The sequence below is a fragment of the Zootermopsis nevadensis genome, unplaced genomic scaffold (assembly GCF_977971745.1).
Source record: "Zootermopsis nevadensis isolate Lab colony 2312 unplaced genomic scaffold, Znev_1.0 Znev_ptg000011l, whole genome shotgun sequence".
NCBI lineage: Eukaryota > Metazoa > Arthropoda > Insecta > Blattodea > Termopsidae > Zootermopsis > Zootermopsis nevadensis.
Genome location: NW_028259143.1, coordinates 549,936 through 571,055, shown reverse-complemented (window position 1 = coordinate 571,055; position 21,120 = coordinate 549,936). Strand labels below are relative to the sequence as shown.

Below are 21,120 nucleotides of genomic sequence, written 5' to 3'. Positions count from 1 at the left end.
ACATACTGACTATGTTTTTAAGATACTTTTTTATGTGAGGTTTATATTAGGAGAACATGATTTTAGAATAAGATCTAGATCACTTGTGAACATTTTAATTTTTCTTTCATTTTTGTCACAGTTTCTCTCAAATGTGGATGCAAAATATATCGTATACACATCGAGGTTCAGTGGTTTGCATGCAGCCACTGGCTGGATGTGGAAATGTGTAGGCATGATTTCCAGAGGATCATAAATTACTAGCTTCCAAGATACAACTAGTATGGCACAAATATATTGCTTTAAATATAAATATATTTATCAATTATAGATTTGGTCCAAGATTTTTTCACACGAGCCTTCATTTTGAAAATGATCAACACATTTTCATATTATCTATTCACCTCAGAGGAAGACATCTAATGATTCAGGTACCATTATGGTCATAATGAAAATACACAGTGGCACCAACCTAACTGCACAAAAGGCCCCGTTGAAATGGACTGTGTATGAATGTTGGTGAGATGACTTTGTGCAGTTTGACCAGAAGAAAATCAGTAATCCTGAATACAATACTGTTGAAACTAATAATCACGTTATACGGTATGTACAGACATCAGAAACGCCGAAGATGAGGAACCTTATTCTAGGTAAAACAAATTTTTCAAAACTATTTTAACTTCCACTTTCCACTTAAGACTCTTCTTTCAGTCAGTTTAAAATATAAAATATAGAAATACTCAAAACTCCATTGTAGAAGACACAACAAAGTTTCTGTAACATAAACTGTACACAAACAACACTTCACGTGTAAAATCACATTGTAACGTACTATCACAGTGTCAGCGCTCATATTCATTTGGATAACACAACTTCTTCATGCACAGATGTAAAAGTTTAATAACACAAACATAAGTAAATGATTTTCTTTCCTTGGGACATGTTTAATTCTTTTAAGTCCATTATTCAGTCGTATGTATTTGAAAATCATTTTATCACATAGGTCTAAATGCATTTTGTTTGAATTTAACAAGTTTTTGCCATAAAATGATGTATTGATATCGCAAACCTTTACCAGTTCTTCGAGAACTACTATTTAATTTATAATATCGTACATTCACAGCACTGCATTGTATAATATAAGCACTGAATTCCACAGCCATCATCAGGTTTGCATTCATCTTCCATTGGCCAGGTTCCATCTATTTTATCAGTCTCGCAGGTAATTTGTTCGCCAGTCATGTCTAGAGATTTGGCGTGCACTTCTGTAGTCAGAGGGATCTCTTCGATGTGTTCGATGGCCTCCTCATTCTCGAGGCTCCGTCTGTTTGATGTCGTCCAAACTACAGGACAATGCTGTATTTGGTAGGAGTGCTCTAAGTCGTTGGCAGCCAGAGTTTGATGTATTGTCACAGCGCTGGTTGTCTCGTCCATGTGGTCTGGACTGAACTGGACTGCTTTATCCTGCATGCACTTGACATTAATCGGTGGGCTGACGGCAGTTTCTTTGAGCTCAAAAATGAGCTCACCATGTGGTGTAGGGGAGTCTCCAGACATCATGATCCTAAAAACAAAACAAAAAATGTAAACTGAGCCTGTAGTAACTTCATTAATGGAGCTCAATGTGCGTAATTAGTTATTTTGTGCTTTCATATATGTTCACTTATTACCCTGTCTGTTAAAACACTGTTGTCTTATAACAATGGTGAAGACCATTTTCACAGCTGTTGACTGGCATTCTACAATACAGAATCCAAATAAATTGTAATGGAACTTAATGATAGGATGTGAGGGCGTGTACTGGACGAATCTAGCTTGGGATGGAAACCATTGGCCATGGTAATGATCCTTCAGGTTGTATGAGGTCTGAGGTTCCCATGGCAGTTCAAAATCTTGATGCTGGTCTTGGTTATAATGCCACGTTGACTTGTAGGTCAATACCAACGTTAGCCTTATGAAAGAAAACAGATATTGTAAGTTATTTCCAGAAAATAATGTTTCATTTAGGTTTGTGTTAAAAAGAAATGGCTTACTCCACATTAGAGATAAAATTCCTTGCAACTTTGACTGTTATGTCACGATATTTTTTTATCTACATCACCTGCATTTGTCTGATTGTGCATAATATTACCTTGTAATAATGTACTTAATATTGGTGGCATGTAGCGCTCCTTTGTATCAGCATTCTAAAGGCCTCCACAGCTGAGAGGCGAGTCTGCGAGAGAGGACTGCGCAGCGTAAACTAAGCGGCCAGCATAAAATTGTTAGACTGTGCCATAAAACTTTCGAGTGACGTCCATTGTTATGAGGAATGCATTAGAAATATTCAGCATGAGTATTAAATCTATCGATTAGTGTCACGAACGCCAGCATGACATTTCAAGCCTTGTTTGGTACCTACCGTCTCCAATGGTTCTCGTTATCACGCGGTTTATTTACAGCGTAAATAATTTATTGCCATCAAAACAATCTCCCAGAAAGGGAGTTTCTGCGACTGGTACATACACGTCTCAGCCTTTTAGTTTCATAAATGGCGGCGATGTTTTAACCGTTTGAGAACGACAATCAGCCTCTGAAGGGCTCCATCGAGGAAGTTAATTAAAACTGTATGTAAAACAATGGCTTTACCGCCATTCGCCCAGGGACAGCCATGAGAAACCGGTTAGCTGATAAGTCTTATGTGAAATAAATTATGAAAGTTGCCGTTTGTTAAATGTCGTGTCACACTTTACACTTTGGTACGTGGATCATGGAGGCATAAAACAAATGAACGTCCTGAGCTTCAATCCGGTTTGTTACTGTCGTGATGCCCACGTTATTTTGTACTGCGCTCTCATGGAACAACCTCCAGAATCAAGGTTACACGAGGCAAGAAGTGAATATGTTCGCTGTTCACGTGGAGTCTGGCGTCTCGGCTCAAGCGTTGAGAGGTCAGTCAAACCACGTCCGAAACGTTGGCGCTCATTTACATGGACTCTCCTGGAGATAGTTGAAATCGCGGTAATGACAAGACACTGAGCTTAACCTCTTGAAGCCGCCGGTCATGTAAGATAATAACAATTAAGCCCTTACGTCAAATAAATCACATCGCGTCTCAATTACAATAAAAACTTCATGTGATAACATCAACACTGCAATAAAAATCTTATTAACGTCGTTGAATAACAACGTGTTGTCTTTCCCACACGTCCGCCTCCTGTCCAATGCCAATCGTGGGCGTTTTCTCCGAAGATAAACCGAGAGGAACGTGACCCTGACCATTCACCTCTACCTAAAGCCAAGGTTAAGAATGCGTCTTGCTTAGACACTAGGACATTTACCTCATTTCTACGAAAGCATACGCAAGGAAGCAACATTTGTGTATCGATTAAACAGTCAGTTGACATGTCCTGCATTATTTATGCAATGAAATTAATGTATTTCGCTTATTTGTGTTCAAACATGAAAGGGCCGAATCATCCCCTCCTTACCCTGTAGGTGTCTACTCTCCGTAAAGATTCCAAGGCGCTTGACCTTTGACATCTCATTCCTGTGTAGGAGAAAGGTCTTTCTCCTGTCAGGCGCCAGGTCTCATAAAATGACACATATCTAATGCACACAACCGAATCCAATGGCCCAACTTTTGATTCGCATTATCAAACGAAGCCTTTATGTAGCGTAGTTCTCGATGAATTGTGTCTCACGTGCGACCGAGGCCTCTTACGAACTACAAACCACGGCATCCGTTTACAGAACCAAAAAAAATGAAAAAACGACATATACAGACCAGATTTAAATACTACGAGACATTCTACCACTTGGTAACCTGAGCACTGAGAAGTCCATCATCCATGGTTGCCAGTTCTTAGTGAGAAGTCTGTTCTAGGAATGACGCAATCGGTTATAACAGATTTGCATTGTCCACAGTACCATTTCCCTCCCTGTTACAAGTAATCCGACACAGCTGATAGCGTTATTACCCCGTCTGCAAGATTGTCTCTCGACTTGAAGCCCACCAGCGCACTGGACATGAAAAGATCACTCCATAGTATTTAACCCCTTATTTAAGAATTAAGTCCGTACCGCAAAGAAAACACAGCACTTCACCATTACAAAAATCACGTGGTTGATGCTGTTTAAGGAAACTCGCTGTTTATCCCATAAATCCAAAATGCATAATCAATTACTGTTTACGCAGGTGGTAAGTGTAGTTACCACTGATCGTGTCTGGAAACAATTGAAAATGCACTTAAATCTCCTACGACAGGAAAAAGCATACACAATCTGAAGAGTTGCTTAAACGTGCACAGACCTGGTTGCAGCGACTTCCCTCGTTAACACGATTATTAGCGCTAACAAAACAGTAAGGTCATGGAATGCTCAGTAACACAGTCTGTAACCTAAACAGATGAACAAGTAGTTAATACGAGTATTTGTACTGACATTATCAGCATCACTGAGGAGATTTGAACAGTTTCGTCTGAAGATGATGTCCATTTCAAATCAGCATTTGACAGCACGCTTTTGCTTACCAAATTTGTTCCAGCAAATAATAACAATAACTGCAAAATGCACTAAAAACACTGAAGGCTGCAATATTACGTGCGCAATACGACGTATGTCTTGGATACGACAAAATAGAAAGATTGCTACCCAAGTTCTTATTTTCATTGTTGTCATAGCGCCATGATGGAAATATCAACTGACGTACACAACTCTGGCCACGGTTCATGAAAGTAATTTGTTTCGTTGAGACGAACGCTGCAGCGAACCTCTGCTCCGTGATGTTCCCAGAAAAGTGAGCTGGAGGTCGACTACATTGTAGGCCTTCGTAAATTGTTCTCATTTCCTCTGCCTTCTCTGTCCTCACTTTTCTACGCAATATCTGTGCCTATGGGCGGTCAGCCAGAACGTTAAACCGTTCCAAACACCACTCCGCCGAATAACAGCAGAATTTTACGTTTTTCAGCCTTACATAAGGAATTTTGTTCAATGTCATGACCGAATGACATTATTTAAATACGTTCAACCCCACACACAAAACACGTGTACCACGTCTCTCAAGAAACCTAGCAGGGAATCGAACCCAGTTCTCTTTACTGGGAAATCTTTAATCTACTTAGAAGCAGACTTCGTTTGTTCAAATGGCCAGAATTGTGGACTGCAAATTTTCATTAAAATAAACAGATGGCTCCAACAATTGTGCCCGGCAAAAACAATCCAAGGTTGCGTTTAAAATTACTTCTGCATGGAAGCCCTTCCCTCTTTGTTACACGCATTCCACACAGCGTACGTACGTAGCCTAAGTTATTGACAGATAAGGTGGGGATGATGCAAAAAACCTTTATCTAATAAGCCCCATACATCTCCAGGGACACGCACACACGACAGCCATGAGGTAAACCGAGGAATTTTCATTAACAATGCACACATCAGTATAAAACATAACGCGTTGGCTCCATGTTCGTCGTACGTACATTTCAAATCAACCCTGACGTTTCTGAAGCAGAAACCTATTTTAATGACACTTGTGACTGGAAAGTTTAATTATGATCGTCTAGTTCGCTTGGGACGAATCGGGTTCGAGGCTTACGATTTTTCTCAGTCCGTGAAGGCAAATGCTGATAGGGACAGGTCGGACCCGACCCCTTCCGCGTTCTTCGTAGCCACAATCATCGCATCGATCGCTGGTATATATCGATAAGAAAGAAATTAAAATATATGAATGGCTGTATGTGATTGGAGGTAAATTTGAAAACAACAAAGAAACTGAATAAATCCAACTTCAGTGTTGCATTCGTTGTAGCAAAATCATTTTGAGAGGCGATCTAACTAACCATCTGGGCGAGTTAGCAAAGCAGAGAATTGTTAGGCTAAAAATCAATTCACATTCTGTGCAGGAGTGACGCGACGAGATGACGACACTGAATACTGCATGTAACATAGAAGATGATAATATGATACAGAATAACAGAGCTACTGCCTAGCATTCCTTGCACTAGAAGGAAGTGAGCGATAGGTTTACAACGCCTGTAAGTCTTTTGTGGTTGATGAGCAAAGTTCAGTAATGACACTTCATGATACGTCTGCAAATTATCTGCGTAATCATTTTTCCTCCTTGAACGCATCGGGAAGTGTACAGTCAAGATTTTTTGACGTAAATACGTCTATATTGAAGGGTCATTCCGCAAAAAAGTGTTACGAAAAACGTGTAAGATCCATATCAACAATGTGTAAATATGGACCGACAACAATGGTCAGCTTGCGTGCATTGTTATGTTACCTAGGAAACGTCATCTGTTTACTCGGCATTGTTGTGTTACATTACTGCCGTCAACAATCCGCTTTCGTAACAAGATGGATGACATTGAAGAAAACATTACATTACATTACAGAGACGTAAATATAATTTAAATACAGAGACGTATTTACGTCAAATTCTCCGGAAACCGTGGTTCCACTGTAACTTTTTTCACTTTTCATAGAGAAACAGCTGAGAGATGTAAGTTACTTATTCAGAATCTCGAATGGTTACGGAAATAACATGTTCTAAAGCATTTTCTTCAACAGTCTGTGTTCTAAAAGACGGCGTCGGATGTGAACGGCTGATCTTTGAGATCGCACAACGTCCAGAATGATCAACACAAAACGTGAGTCAACAGCGAGACCAAGCAGCCACGTGTCCTTCAACTGTTTCGGCCGAGGTTGGAAACTTGAGAAGCAAATATCTTGTGTCGGCGACTGGAACGAGATTGGTGCACATGGACTCCAGCACATGGCTGGTGATGATGATATGTTTCAATCCACGCGTGCTTCAGAAGGCAGACAAAAGCGAGGTACAAAGGCAGGCGAAAATCAAACCGAAAATTACGTCTGTGATCAATTTTAAATAAGTAATACTGGAGTCCATTTTTATCTCGCGCTTAGCTAAAATAAAATCAGCTGATGCAGAATTCAAACAATCATGCACACTAATTACAACTTTTTTTTTTGTCGACTTTATGTGCTTGAACAGCAGACTAGAATGTCCTTATAGTCATAAATAACTTGGAAACAAAGTCCTTTCTAGTCCGTCGTTCATCAGTCCATCTCATTCAGCGCGCTCTTAATAAATGTAGCTCGCCTCGGCTCAGTAAACTCGTAATCTCATGTCAATTACATTTCAGGAGGGGTTGAGGGGGAAGGGGGGGAGTCCAGAAATGGTTTGTGTCACAAGGTCAAACCAGATTTTCAATAAATTATCAGCGGACAATTAAATTCCGCCAAGGATCACTCCAGAATCTCACGTCATATGTTGATTCTATTGATTCTGTGCCATTAGTCACATTGACAAACACCATCGCTTGAAACAGACAAACAAATGGCAAGAGCGAGTCCGAAAACTTCTTGGTATAATTGCGTACTGATGATGGAGGCACAGACAGTCTCCGAAACGTAGAGTTTAAACTCCATACTCACACAGTTGATAGTCTGATATTTAATTGCATTCAGTCGCCGTGAAAGCTTAAAATCTTATCTGCTGGTTATTTTTATCTGAAATTTTATACGTGATCTTTACTTCAAAATAAAATTAACCGTAGAAAAAATTTCGAATCGGCCTGGTGTTTTATCAGGACGTCCAGCTACACATTCGCTACGTGTATAACTGCACGCTTAAATATCTGTTCATGTGATACATATCTTCAGCATCACCAAAATATTATTATCCGTGAACAATTGATCATTCAAGAATTCGTCAAATATTGGGTGTGAGAAATTAAAATTATCTTATTTTGATTCCAATTAACTAAAGGTAAAAATTAAGCTTTCGGGGCTTTATCCCAGCGAGTTTGGACTGCGCCAAAACGGTGGTAAAACAGCGTACTGAAATATCTTCAGAGCAGTATTTTGATAAGTTCGCTAACTTTAAACTTTATAATAATGGCAACGTGTTAGGGTTACCAACACCACAAACAATCGCCATACGCTCAAATATAAATTTTCAAACTCCGGGGGGGGGGGGGGGCAACTTTTCATACTGAAATTTGTAACTTCTGACCTCTCGCTCCCTATAATTATAATTATTCGTCCTCCCTGCTAGATTACCATTTCGGCGCATGTCAGAATCTTCTGGAGGACTCCTAAAGCCATTATTTCGATTCCATTACTCTGAATAACGTAAGAATGGTGGCTTGAATCCATCAACAGTTCTTACTTTTTTAAACTTCGATACTCAGTACCCAGAATTACGTGTAACGCGGCAAAGAACATGACGTAGTTTTGTATTACCCACGATACGAAATGCTGTTGACACGTCCCTGCATCAGAGTTCAAAGGTTAGATTGTTATAACTAAGCCGTGTTGTTTTCTGTTAGTTACGAAAGTCGTGCGCCATAATTATTGACGCATCAAGACAAGGAAAGATCTCAACGAAATACTGACATTAGGAACAGATGAGCTATGCTATGCGGAGATCAACTAACATTATTCTCCATTCTCAACGTTAAGATGCACAATATAATCTCATTACTTGTCAATTGTGTAATTAAATAAGTTAATGTGACATACCCCCTCGTTGTTTGTCCGTCTCCTGGAGTTTTCATTTGTTTTAGACGAAACTTTCACTACGTGTCGCCTTCGTCAGATCCCTCGAACTTGTGCTGAGCTTGGTTCGTTGCCTCGGCTCCGCGTCAGGCATGGAGCGAGACGGTCAGAGCGAGTGCGGCTAATGGAAGACAGCACATGCAGCCTGCTAGACTTTCCAGTGCTGATCTGCGTAGTCTGGTTATTAGGGTATACTGTAACCTAATTAACCAACCGATAACCAGAATGCAAGTTCGATAGGGTGTCCAGGAACTGGCATAATGCCATTAACAAAGCACAATGGAATTCTTTGGTATGGGGTTCGTTACCACTACAACAAAAGTCCGCCACCAATATTCCTGCTGAGAGTAAAACTGTTCATACAATTTGCCTTTCCCATTTTTACTGGTCTGAATATCTGATTCTTGCGAATCCACCACTTTTTAAACTTTTTCTTGTTCTTATTTTGACTGGTCAGTGTTTAATCTAGCCCACAAGCAGTTTCAATCCCAAATTTCTTACTCCAGGAGTTTATACTCAATCAGAACAGATGTTAATGCAAGAATGGCAGACAATCCTAATAATGTTATAGATCAAATAGAAAAGGCTTGATTTTTTAGTTAATTCATTTACACTTTATCCTCTCATTGTTTCAGTTTGGTAACTTTTTAATAAAAAATAATGACCATTTCAGTAACTCTTCATTCAGGGAATTTACCATTCTCTGACATTAAATAGCATTGTTTGAATTCATATATAAAATTGGAAGTATTATGGCAAGATGTCAAATCACTTATACAAATTCGCGAATTCTTGTTATATGATACAGTTTATAACATTCAAATTATGGCAGGGGTTTAAACGTTTTGGGAAGAGTTCCTCTTCTTTGTCAAGTCCACCCCCAAAAAATGTGTTTGATTGGGCACAACCTGACCCATGTTTCGTTGTTAAATGTGTATTAGCCTTTCTTAAAAGTCGGGCAGAACTGTTAACATTTTAATTCATCAGCCTTGCATTAAGTAATCATTTTCATTACCTTAAATAAACAACGCTGGATGAGAAATAAAAATAATGAGCATGTCCTTTTGAAAGCTTTATTCCATATTCTGTATATAAATTTGTTTATAAAAAATTATTTATTCCTTTTTTTTCTCAGTCAGTGATACAAATTTCATTCCTCTACAGTTATGTTTCATAGACCACTTTTTCCTTTATCACACAGAGTGATTTGTATTGTTCCATAACCTACGAAGTCAAAGCAAAAGACGCTAGATCAGTTGCCCAGAAAATATGGATTTTCTACTGCTGCGATGACGACTTTTGAAGTACAAGCACCGCTGACGGTGCGATCGTAATCAGTTTCTTTAAGGTCTGAACGTAAGGCAAAGAGAAATGTTAGGCAGCATTTTTCTGCTGTTTGTAATCTCTCTCCATAATCTTCACCGCCTCCCACACATCGTCGGCTAAGAGTCCGGGCTCTTCAAATGCGGCAAAATGGCCCCCTCGAGGCATGTCGGTATATCGTACAAGTTTGCGATACTTTTCTTGCACGAGACATTTTGGTTGGTACGCTAATTCGTTAGGGAACATAGCGCATGCCGTTGGTGTTATGGACGGAATGCTGAAAACAGAATGAAAAAGTGAGTGAATACGGCGAATTACGAGGCCAGAGGAATTTCTTGAATATTACGATAATACCAAAAGTACAAATTATTCTTTAATATTTTAAAGAAAAGCGTGAATGAACTAACACATGGACAGAGTCTTTCTCGAGAAGATGACAGTCACTCGTATAGCAAAGAAATTCCGTAAAATGCCAGGATATTACGAAGAGGGCCTGTTGGTCCATTTCCGAATTCCCAAGCTGCAGGACCACCCCCTGTCAGATGTTAAAGACTAACCTGTCAAGATTTAATGCAAACTGCGCCTTACTGAAGCTCTCACTGTACAATCTTGCTGACGTCGTAATAGACCCAGTCACCCAATAGATCATTACATTATCGAGCAGATCCGTAAGCTTGTACTTCCTGGTCAGACCTCCATCCGGCAAAGATCTCCAATCCTTATCCGTCCAAGTTGAAAACTTTTCCAACAAATATGCGGCCAAGCCGACGGGAGATTCACGAAGGGCGACTCCTGCGTGATTGAAGAATGTGCATTATTTATTAATTTTAAAGCAGAAAAGAACTTAATGAAAAGGTTATTAAAGTCAGGTAAATGTAACATGCATCGTTCAATAAAATGTTACATTTATACGTAATCATGCGCTTTGTATCGTAATGATGTCCCTGAAATATTTTAATAAATATTCGCTATGCCGTACACACACACACAGATGGAAAGATTTGAGGCTTTCGTGGCAACTGAAGCTGATAAAATGCTCTCAGGCTCCACCTGACGCGGCTTGTAGCCCGAGAGTACTTAATCAATTTGAAGAAATGCTGGCATTATGAAATTCTTTTAAATCTTCTTCTTATTGAATTTTCATACCAATATTTTCACCACTGATTAAAAAAAATTTCTATGATATTTATTTTTTACCTGAGGTGAACGTCACTGTTCCATTATATATTTTTTTATTCCCTTGAACACTCCTACCATCATATAGCAGAGTCAAAGGTACGGGTATGTAAGATCGTTCTGTTTGTAAGGTCCATGAACAGAAATATGTGATGCTGTAGTAGCGTTTCACTAGAATTCTCGACCCTTACACGCCTGTTAATTCACAACCGAGGGCTTAATAATGAAGTCACCGCTCCAATAAATGCGTGCGTCGATACTGATAATATTGTAATACTGGAAATTATTTTAGGATTAACATCTACTGTGCGTGTGACACAGCTTACACATACAAACACAAATATTGTTCATCGTCCAGACTTACCCACTGTATCCGGCTTCGTAGCCTGAAGATGCATATAACCCATTTCTTCCAGCAGATGTGCGTAGTGTTTTCCGAGAGGGTACATCTTATCGACATGAGCTTCATCGACAATTAGTGTCGGCCAAAAACTTCCAAGAATTCGTTTTACATTTGCGGATATCGAGTTTACAAAACACATATTGGAATGAACACCAAGAATTCTGCAAGTTAAAATGTACAAACGTAAATCACACAACGTCAGACTGACTCCGTGAGAAGAAACTCATTCAAGAAGTTCCCAAAGGTTCACGTGAGTCTGTCACTGGTGCCAGATTAATCCAGTCCACACCCTCACATCCTATTGCTTAAAGATACAATTTAATATTATCCCTGATCTACACCAATGATTAAAAACTCATTTCTACAAATCACGCGACTGAAAAAATGATATTAACACTCAATAAAATTTCAATTCTTAATCACATATTAAGGCCATGACCACTTCTTTTCCAATTCGTTATTCGCTAATCATCCTGACATTCATAACAGCGTCATAAATAAACAACAGATAAACGAAAGCGCAAACATGTCGGAAGAGATAAGAATGAAAAGTGATTCAGCAGAGGGCAAAAGTGGCAAATCAGCTAGAACCACAAATGAATGCAAGTTTGGTCAATTTCTATGTCAAATTATCTGTACCGTGCGTCAAAGTATATGATAGAGTTGCATCTAATTTTGCGATGCAGGAAGCAAAACTGACCGTTCCCACAAGAACCCCACAATAGTTAAAGGCAGACCATAGAAAGCTTTCATAAGCACTCGTAATTCTGTAGCGAAATGCATTTTCTTCAGAGCCTCTACTGTAAAATGGTTCCAAATATTCTAACACTGACCACGTACCTTTCCGGAAAGAGAGTGCCCATATGTGAGACGATAAGCGCGCCCCAGTCTCCGCCCTGGGCATAAAACTTTTTGAATCCGATTCTCTCCATCAGATTTTTCATTACGACAGCCATCTGAACTGCACCCAGTCCTGGTTTTGAAGAGCCCTCCGAGAAGCCGTAGCCAGGTAACGAAGGAACTATGACCTCAAATACAAAGTCCACATTCTTTCGTGGTTTCGTCAGCAGTGGAATTAGCTCGTAAAATTCTCGTATTGAACCCGGCCAGCCGTGAAGGACGAGAAGCGGAAGCACGCGGGTATTCTTTTCCACTTTCTGTGGCTTCACGTGGATGAAATGAAGGTCTAATCCGTCCACATACGTCTTGAAATGTGGAAAACTGTTCAAGAATACCTGACGTTCTCGCCAGTTATACTTGGTCTTCCAGAACTCTACCACTTTCTTGAGGTAGTCGGTATTGAACCCATACTCAAAATTTGTTTTTTCCAGTGGTGGTGTGAGGTGTGAATGGAGGTCCAACCGTATTTGCAAATCGTGCAGAATCTGTTGAACAGACATAACGAAAGTACTGAAATGCTTTCCTAAGGGTTTAGGATATTTTATTGCATTATCATTTAACTTTATTGATGGGTCAATTCTGTAGAATATTTCTGCTTCTTTTCCACTATTTTCCTCTCTGCTTTTATTTTATTATTTGACTCTATGAACTGTTTTTTGTAATACATAAATTTAGCCTCTTTATTGACTCCTGCAATATTTCCTATAGTAAATTTTCATTACTTGGTTGTTACTAAATTGACAATCTGGGTAAACATCTAGGTTATGTTTGAAAGAAGTTTTGATGCCTTTGGTAATCCACTCATTATTTTCAGGTATCATTTTCACTGTTTGGGTGGGAAAAGGTGCTGCAAGTCAGCAACGAAGGGCAGATATGATATGTAACTTCTTAACACATAAAACAGTTTAAGTACAGAAGAAGCAATTCTGAGTTTCACACAAGAAAATTACCAGCACAACTGTATCTTGTCTGTATTTTCATCATTTTGTAAAAAGTTTTATTAAATATACACTGGTACTTTTCAATTGCATACTACAAGACAAGATTTTTGGTTGTAAGTATGCCCCAACTGGTCAGTGAGCCTCTACCAACCCTAAAGCTCAATTTGAACCACTGACTGCTAATGTAATAAAATATTAAGAGGAAATGATACATACATCATCTGAAATGTTGATTTTAAAGTTCCTGATAGATTCATCCAGCTTACGAGGTTCACCAGCTCCCCACCACGTGTTCCCAAGTTCAGGAAGTGGTGGTACTTGGTTCAAACTGTAGAATATGGACCCAATTCCAACAGCGGCAACAGTTACAGTGACAAACACCAATTTCCTTAGGAGTCCCATTCTCTGATATCTGACAGGAAAAAAACAGGGCAACATACTTTAAATTTACAGTTTACTTAATACCCACCATTCAGTTCCATAATTTTGTTACAGACTTTTCAGCATATGGGACACACTGGAAAACCATATATATTTGTACACTATACCAAATCACTTTTTCAAGAGTTGTAGTCCATTACAATCATGAGAAGTTTTTCAGCATATCCACTTTTTTCATGGTTGGTGAAAATGAGCTCTTTTGAAACTTTTGTGGGTTGTACACATTGTTAGAAAAATTGCCCTTGCCGTAATTTTCTAAATTCTGGGATCAGACATCAACAGTAGTTTGCACAAACCAAATTCTTTCGGCAAGATGTTCACGGACACGACCACAACTCCCATAAAACTGGTGTAAAGTAACTGCTTTTAAATAGCTTCCAAAAATGCTTTGCAACGTAAACATAAAAATAATAGCAAAATAAATATACCTGCTATAGCTTGAATGTTATCAAATATCATCAGCAAGTGGTCTACGTCCGTTTCTCGAGCTAAATGCCGGTATAGTAAATTAAATTAGGCCACAACCAACTCCATCCACACCCTTTCTAATTCATTACAAATCATCCTATCATTCAAAGCTATATAATGTGAATAATTGTAACCTTTTTCAGTCTACTCACGTGAAGACCGCTGCAGTGTATGAACAGTTGCTATGGCTGCAGCTTTCGCCAGTAGACCTAAACAATCACGTAATCTTCTATCCTTACAGGCCCAAACTTGCTTTGACCTTGACAAAATCCTGGAGCTGCTGTGTCATTGTTATTCTTGTGATTATATAAGTAAACGAAGAGGCGTGGCAATTGCGGGATTAGTTATGTTGCACTGTAATAATGCGTTATCATTTCTCTTATGAAGAATCAACCACGACCACCTCGCAGTTCAGAACAAACCCAGCTTCATTCGAATACTTGGCTGAATAAACATATGGTCAGAGTCACACAGACGGACATTGGTAGAAGTAAAATTGCACAAATGAGAATTACGTTAATACTGGTTCTACCGCTGTTGTTTCTTGGTGAAACGGATATTCTGTAGTGTAAAGCATAATTTTGCAGAAATACTGCTTCGTATTTGATCGATTTTGGCCAAAAATGCCTGTTTGATTTGATTTTATCAGCCTAATTTTTGTTATTTTCTCAGAGCTCTTCAAATTGAATCCAGATATTGATTAGGGTAGAGTAGAGTTTATTTACATTCCATAGATCCTTCTTAGGACTAAACCAAAGGATGTAGACCATGTCATTTCATACAATATACATAAACTTCAGAACTTTTGACACAAGTACAAGAACATATTTCACATATGAATGTACATAAACTTCAAATTCTGCAACAAGAATGAAAAATGGCTAGGTCACAAGATATTCCACCCACATGCATTTTATTGTTAAGGGCACTTACAATTTCATTAGCGAAACTAAATAGAGCCTTTTCTGTTGAGAGATTTTTCTAAATCCAAATTGTTCCTCTGATGTTGTTTAAGAAATTATTTACTCTCTTACATAACTTTCTCAAAAATTTTATAAACTAGGACAGGTCGGCAAGATGATAAACAGATGTGGTGAAGACCTCACTGCTAGTATCACACTTCAGTTCCCGTTAAATGTGAGAAGGCATTTGATTTCAGGAGTGTTGTGATACACTGAGAAATGTGGATGTCACATGTCACACTCGCATAAAATATAAATGCGTGAGAGCAGAAATTCTGAAGCAAAGACATAAGATTCATGTCCAAGAAAGTAAATAAAACACAGGTCATGTACCACTGTAAATCTTTCCTCTGTTTAATATCTGATCAAGGTTACATACAGATTCCAGAGAGCTGTGGCTTAATTTTAGGTTACAGAAACATTCATAAATGTGAGATTTGAGGTTTACATGGCAGCAAGTAAGAAGTTGGCTGCGTTCTGGGTTGCAGCGCCATGTAATATGTTAGAAGTTTACCAACATTTCAGGGGTCCCTGCAGCCTCTATCACTTTGATGATGGAGGCAGCAAGAACTTCTGAAACATATGTAAACTTCCACCATATTACATGGCGCTGCAACCCAGAACGCAGCCGTCTTCGTATCTCTATATGTTTCCTGCTGTGTGTTCACCAGTTCCACCTGAAGACTTTGTCAGCACAAACTCAGTTTTATAACTACAGTAAAACAAATTTTGAACCCCTTTTACTTTAATTTTAAGGCATTTACTTAAAAAATGGGGAGAAAAAAAAAGTAATGTTATATTTATGAGAAGAATCTATAAACCAGTGTGGTCCAGCACCTAATAAAATTCAACACAGTGTTCTGTACCACAAAAAGTTTTCAGTGTTATGAGAATAAACACAACTGATGACGACAACAACGTCCATTAGAGTCCTGCTGTACTGCAGGTACCAGACCATACCTTTGGCCATAAAACATTCACAAAATATTACTCATTATTACTTCTTACGCCTGCCACATTCCACGTCACTGGCAACGCAAAACTTAAAAAAGAAAAACTGCAACATGCAAAAAATTTGAACATAAAAGTTAGAAAAGAAAAACTGTAATATAACTGTCTCTATAAAATTATACATTTTCAGCATTATCAGCTTAAGGTAAATGCAAGTGCTGTTACGAAATCAATTCAGACAAACAGAAACAAAATATTTTAAGAGTACAGTCAGGCATAAAGGTAAGACCAGACTGCTGCTTCAAAAAAAAAGTCTTTATAAACTGTTATGTGGAGTTTCCAAGCTTAATGCGGTTTCTTGGAATGTGTAACACAACTTTATACTCCTTTACTTTGACCATGGATCCCATACAATGGTAGTTACCCTCTCCATCTGTTTTGCGAAATTCCTAAATAACAGAGTAGAATTTAGTTATAATGATATAGTGCAAATGATCTTGTTGATAATGCTACCAAGTAATTGGAACTGTTGTTTCCTATTGGACATAAATCTATCAATGGTAGATACGCTGGGCAGGTCAGTATCTGTTCTCCTGAAGACATGCTCCACAGAGCAATAGTTTTCAAGCTCTCTTGATAGGCAGCAACCAACGTGTCTTCTCCACATACAGGCACCAGACACGGTCGTGACAGCAGCTTCTGACTCGTGCCGCCCTGGAACGTGTGAACAGGAGCGCAAATGACGTCCGGGCGCGAATCGGCAGACGTCTTTGGTAACTGACACACGATATGACGTGAATACGGGAAATGAATGTTGGGTCGTGTCGATATCAACACGTGATCAGACGCTTTATCATACTTCAGTGACACAAATGGTCCATCAAAGGGAAGTTGTGTTCCAACATAATCTGCATCACACCCTTCATATGCCCAACAACTGTTCAGTGTGCAAGCTAAAAATCCACCTCGTGCTAACGTTCTACCAGGACACGCCGGTATCGCAGCTATTGACGTTACTGGGGATGAATCGTTTGGCGTCGTTATTTTCCACACTGGTTTCGTTGAGTATCTTATATCATGCTGAATTACAGCTCCTTTGCTTGTACCAACATAAAATAAATTTGTATTAACAACATCCCAGCAGCAGCTCCACAGTGGATTGTCGGAGGGGTAAATCTCAAAAATCCTATTATTAGCCACATCGAACAACTTGGCGCTTTGATCCAATGACACGCTGAGCAACATGTCATAACGCAATGGATGAAAAGCCAAGTCTCTTATTTCTTTCTCATGTATTGGAAACATCTGTGGCGAGTTTAATATCCTAGTATCAAACTTCGAAAGTCCGTAACTGCGAAATACGGGGTAGTATTGGGACGCAACAAGAAGGGACAGATACTTGTTATACGCTAAAACACGACAATCACCCGCGTGTACCTGAAAACTGCGATAAAATCCCATATTTTTTACTGAGGTTGGGTCACTTTTCTGCACGTCATGTCTTGTGCATCTTGCTTCTGTTTCTTGCATCTGCATTAGCGTCTGTCGTAATTCTGATAGTTCTTCTTGGAGCAACCGCTGATTCAGATTTGCCCTTGCCAATTCCAGTTCTAACATGTTTTTCTCCCTTTTGACTGTATCCAGTTGACCTTTTAACCAGTCTCTATCTGCGGTATCAAGGGCTTGCAGTTTACGAGCATAATGTAGACGGATTTCTTTCTTTCTGGCTTTCTCATTACATTGTGGACATCGTTTCATCCCGTTTTGACTTCCTGACTTCAGCCAACGCATGATGCAGCTATGACCAAAGAAATGCCCACAACGCAAAGATGACAAGCGATGATTTCCAGAGTTGGACCACATTTCCAAGCATATAGAACACATGCTTCCATCATCATAATGATCTTTCGCTTTGTCACAGTTTACTTGTTTCTTACCATCACCTATGGAATGACAATATACATTAAATTTAATTTTACACACAAGCCAAAGTGATGATGACAATAATTATCATCCTGATTTTATGGCTACTAAGAGAGAAGCTTTTCAAGAAGTAAATTCTTAACTTATGCCTTTTTTCTCCTGCACACCACTAAATTATAAACCCACATGTAGCAGCGCATATTAATGTGGGGTCTGTTGTATTATTAGCCTCGTCTATGTAGAGCTTTTGTATATGTGTGAATATACAACGAGATATATATGGACAATTGCCTATTTAGTTAGATTTGTATGTGCTTAGGATATTTATTTAATGCTGATGTTTCTGTTCTAGGTTGTGACACCGTGTGGACTTGTACACAGATACCAACGTTTCAGACTGACTCCTCTAAGTTCAATTAATAACAACATTCCTAAATGTGTATCACAAATCTTCATTATTCTACCAATAACTTACTTGCCATCTTACCTTGAGATTTTTGAGGTGACGATCTCTCAAGCTGCAGAGAATCTTGATCCAGGGCTCCAGCAACAGATGGAGATGCTGTTGACTGAGAAGTCGAAGGTGCAAACTGCGTGATGGACTGTCAAAATATACATTGCTAATAACTGAATAATGAAAAGAATGATGGTATGAACAGTTTGAAAAATGTGAGGAACCCTTAAAGGAAGAAAAAGATTCTCTCCACAACAGGCAACTTTTAAACCTGAGCCCATTATGCGTAGGATTTGAGGTTTTCACGGTGGTGAGTCTCAAGACAGCTGTCTTCTGGGTCGTTGCACTGTGTAGTCTGGTAGATCTGGGAGGCCACAGAGATTGAATTACATCTGAACTTCAACAGAGAGGATGGACATCGCCTGAGCTGGTCATGGAAGCCCCTCATTCACAATCTCAAAGAATTCAAGAAGCATCCCACAGAGCATTGCTGGTCCAGCCCAGGCCACTTCTGGCCCCAACCAGTGCTCACTTCCACTCTCTCGTTTCCTCCGCATAATGACCATCCACTGGCCAGACTCTGAAGGGTCGTGATAAGAGCTGCTTTCTCGGACGTCTCTCCTTCCTTCTCTCCATCTCTCTCTCACAGGGTGTGACAAGCCCCCACTCCCATTGGCTCCCATATCCTTGCCTGATTCCAACACCAGTCCCTACTGGTTAGGCTCAGGCTATTCCTTAATTGTCTGGTTCCTGTAACTCTAGCATTTTCCACTTGTGTGGCTTACTCATTGCCCTGATGATGGAGGCAGCAAGAACCTCTGAAACATTGGTAAACTTCTACGAAACTTCACAGCGCAACAACCCAGAAGACAGGCATCTTCCGATCACACACTGTTGTCACATCATCCCGTTTAGGCCCTAATATTCTTCTCAATATCCTATTTTAAAACCCTCTGAATCTCTGAGAGATAAAGTTTCACAAAACAAACAGAATGTTGTTTATTTACTCTTTACACTTGAAGAAAGAGATTCTGTCCTGAACTGATTTTTTTTTTAATTTTTGGCTCAAACATCTATGATTTTATCACTGTCTTTATTTTCATTGGAACAAACCTGCACACTGGCACTGGTACCTGGAACTTCCATAGATGTTTCTTGCCTTTGTAGTGATTCTTCTCTGTCATCAGCAAACATGACTTCATCTCCGTCTGAATCTGAAACACACCCATCAGAAATCTTAAACCAAATCCCTGATTATTCTGTATTTATTAAAGTTCACTAACCCACCAGAAAACAGACAAAATAAATTAATTTCCTTTCACTTCTGTTTGTAGCTAATATTGTTTAAATTTCTGGGTAATGAGATGTGGCAGACTGGATATTATGTTCATTTTTCCAAAACTTCACATCCTGATATCATCACCTAGTTTTGTGAAAATACAAATAAATATTTGCTTCGACACAGACTGAAACAGTGAAATGATACTGTTTAGCAAGGTATATATGTATAAAACGGATTTATAATCCTAAGAAGGATATGATTTTCTCACTGTGGCAAGTATGACTGTGGTTGTCTCCTGGGTTGTAGAGCTGTGTAGTTTAATATAAGTTTACCAACATTTCAGAAGTGCTTACTGCCTCCATCACTCATTGCCCTGATGATGGTGGCAGCAAGTACTTCCAAAACATCAGTTACCTTCTATCTGTACCCAGCGCTATAACCTAGGAGACAACCACCTCCAGATTTATAACCCATACTGAAGGACGACTAAACCAAACCAATATTCCAAATCAATCGAATTTGAAGGTTGCAATGAAACTTATTACCGAGTTCTATTGTTGTGTCAGAATCATAGTTCACCCCAGCAGCCTCCATTTCAAAACACGTCCAATTACATCAAAAGACACCTATTTCAAAGCCACCGTAAACTTATATACACTATTGGTCGTTAAGTTACACCGACTAAGTACAAACCGATATTCTAGGCAAAAACGCGGTAGCACAGCTTACACCCAGAGATTATTATAAAAACCGTTGAGTATTGCGTCACAAGCACACTTCTTTACTTTGGAAAAAAAATCAGGGTGGTTAACGATACTGCATCGAAGAAATTTACCTTTCACAAATCTTTCTGTAAAACCTATAATTTTATCCATTTTACATCAATATAAAACTTCGTCTCATGTTAAGGAACGAATACAGATTGAAGATGTTTCAGAAAAGAATGCTTGGAAGAATATTCAGACCTTGGGGAGATGATGTTTTACAAGGTTAGAGACACCTGAAAATGAAGTGCACCTTAATATAACTTCGCAAAATATTAGGATAATCAAATCTAAGTTAATGAGATGGAATATGTAGGGTCCATGGGGAGATACAAAATTCAGACAAAATTATGAGTGGAAGGTCTGAAGGAGACATCTTGGAACAAATGTTAGCAGATGGGAAGATACTTTTAAAATAAATCCTATGGTTGGAGATGGTGGATTTGATTAATCTGGATCCAGCTGCGTTATGTTAGGTTTCAATCTTAGTTTGGATGCAGTGACGTAAGAGATGGTGATCATGACATCTACAGTAATAATCTCACCTCATGAATTTAAGTAATCATGATCATGATATCATAGGTTGTCAGA

General features: G+C 39.0%; 3 protein-coding genes across 5 annotated transcripts; all 3 read right to left on the bottom strand.

Annotated features, from left to right (window-relative positions):
- Positions 1 to 79: 79 nt before the first annotated feature.
- LOC110838194 (uncharacterized) lies at positions 80 to 8,636 on the bottom strand. The gene is made up of 2 exons (XM_022081162.2): positions 8,506 to 8,636; positions 80 to 1,543 (listed from the first exon to the last, which is right to left on the bottom strand). The coding sequence occupies exons 1-2, from the start codon at positions 8,538 to 8,540 to the stop codon at positions 1,081 to 1,083; spliced, it is 498 nt and encodes a 165-aa protein (XP_021936854.1). The 5' UTR covers positions 8,541 to 8,636; the 3' UTR covers positions 80 to 1,080.
- Positions 8,637 to 9,600: 964 nt separating this feature from the next.
- On the bottom strand, positions 9,601 to 14,505 carry LOC110838200 (juvenile hormone epoxide hydrolase 1). 2 transcript variants are annotated; one of them, XM_022081180.2, is made up of 6 exons: positions 14,346 to 14,505; positions 13,501 to 13,696; positions 12,284 to 12,828; positions 11,405 to 11,604; positions 10,422 to 10,656; positions 9,601 to 10,141 (listed from the first exon to the last, which is right to left on the bottom strand). In XM_022081180.2, the coding sequence occupies exons 2-6, from the start codon at positions 13,684 to 13,686 to the stop codon at positions 9,916 to 9,918; spliced, it is 1,392 nt and encodes a 463-aa protein (XP_021936872.1). In that variant the 5' UTR covers positions 13,687 to 13,696; positions 14,346 to 14,505; the 3' UTR covers positions 9,601 to 9,915. The 2 variants fall into 2 exon arrangements, with proteins under 2 accessions (XP_021936872.1, XP_021936873.1); XM_022081181.2 differs by lacking the exon at positions 14,346 to 14,505 and adding an exon at positions 14,154 to 14,305.
- Positions 14,506 to 15,485: 980 nt separating this feature from the next.
- Positions 15,486 to 20,693, bottom strand: LOC110838197 (E3 ubiquitin-protein ligase RFWD3). 2 transcript variants are annotated; one of them, XM_087346972.1, is made up of 4 exons: positions 20,601 to 20,693; positions 19,597 to 19,697; positions 18,517 to 18,631; positions 15,486 to 18,049 (listed from the first exon to the last, which is right to left on the bottom strand). In XM_087346972.1, the coding sequence occupies exons 1-4, from the start codon at positions 20,638 to 20,640 to the stop codon at positions 16,575 to 16,577; spliced, it is 1,731 nt and encodes a 576-aa protein (XP_087203098.1). In that variant the 5' UTR covers positions 20,641 to 20,693; the 3' UTR covers positions 15,486 to 16,574. The 2 variants fall into 2 exon arrangements, with proteins under 2 accessions (XP_087203098.1, XP_021936863.1); XM_022081171.2 differs by lacking the exon at positions 20,601 to 20,693 and adding an exon at positions 20,311 to 20,556.
- Between the last annotated feature and the right edge of the window lie 427 nt (positions 20,694 to 21,120).

What these genes read in the sequence shown, in the direction of transcription:
- LOC110838194 (XM_022081162.2), bottom strand. Translation starts at nt 8,540, where the DNA reads ATGAAAACTCCAGGAGACGGACAAACAACGAGGGG. An exon ending in GACGGACAAACAACGAGGGG is followed by an intron (nt 1,544 to 8,505) that starts GTATGTCACATT and finishes TTTTGTTTTTAG; the next exon opens with GATCATGATGTCTGGAGACT.
- LOC110838197 (XM_022081171.2), bottom strand. Translation starts at nt 20,359, where the DNA reads ATGGAGGCTGCTGGGGTGAACTATGATTCTGACACAACAATAGAACTC. An exon ending in TGACACAACAATAGAACTCG is followed by an intron (nt 19,698 to 20,310) that starts GTAATAAGTTTC and finishes GGTGTGTTTCAG; the next exon opens with ATTCAGACGGAGATGAAGTC. An exon ending in GTCACCTCAAAAATCTCAAG is followed by an intron (nt 18,050 to 18,516) that starts GTAAGATGGCAA and finishes GTCATTCCATAG; the next exon opens with GTGATGGTAAGAAACAAGTA.
- LOC110838200 (XM_022081180.2), bottom strand. Translation starts at nt 13,686, where the DNA reads ATGGGACTCCTAAGGAAATTGGTGTTTGTCACTGTAACTGTTGCCGCT. An exon ending in GGCACTCTCTTTCCGGAAAG is followed by an intron (nt 11,605 to 12,283) that starts GTACGTGGTCAG and finishes TTTAACTTGCAG; the next exon opens with AATTCTTGGTGTTCATTCCA. An exon ending in TTTGCATTAAATCTTGACAG is followed by an intron (nt 10,142 to 10,421) that starts GTTAGTCTTTAA and finishes TTCTGTTTTCAG; the next exon opens with CATTCCGTCCATAACACCAA.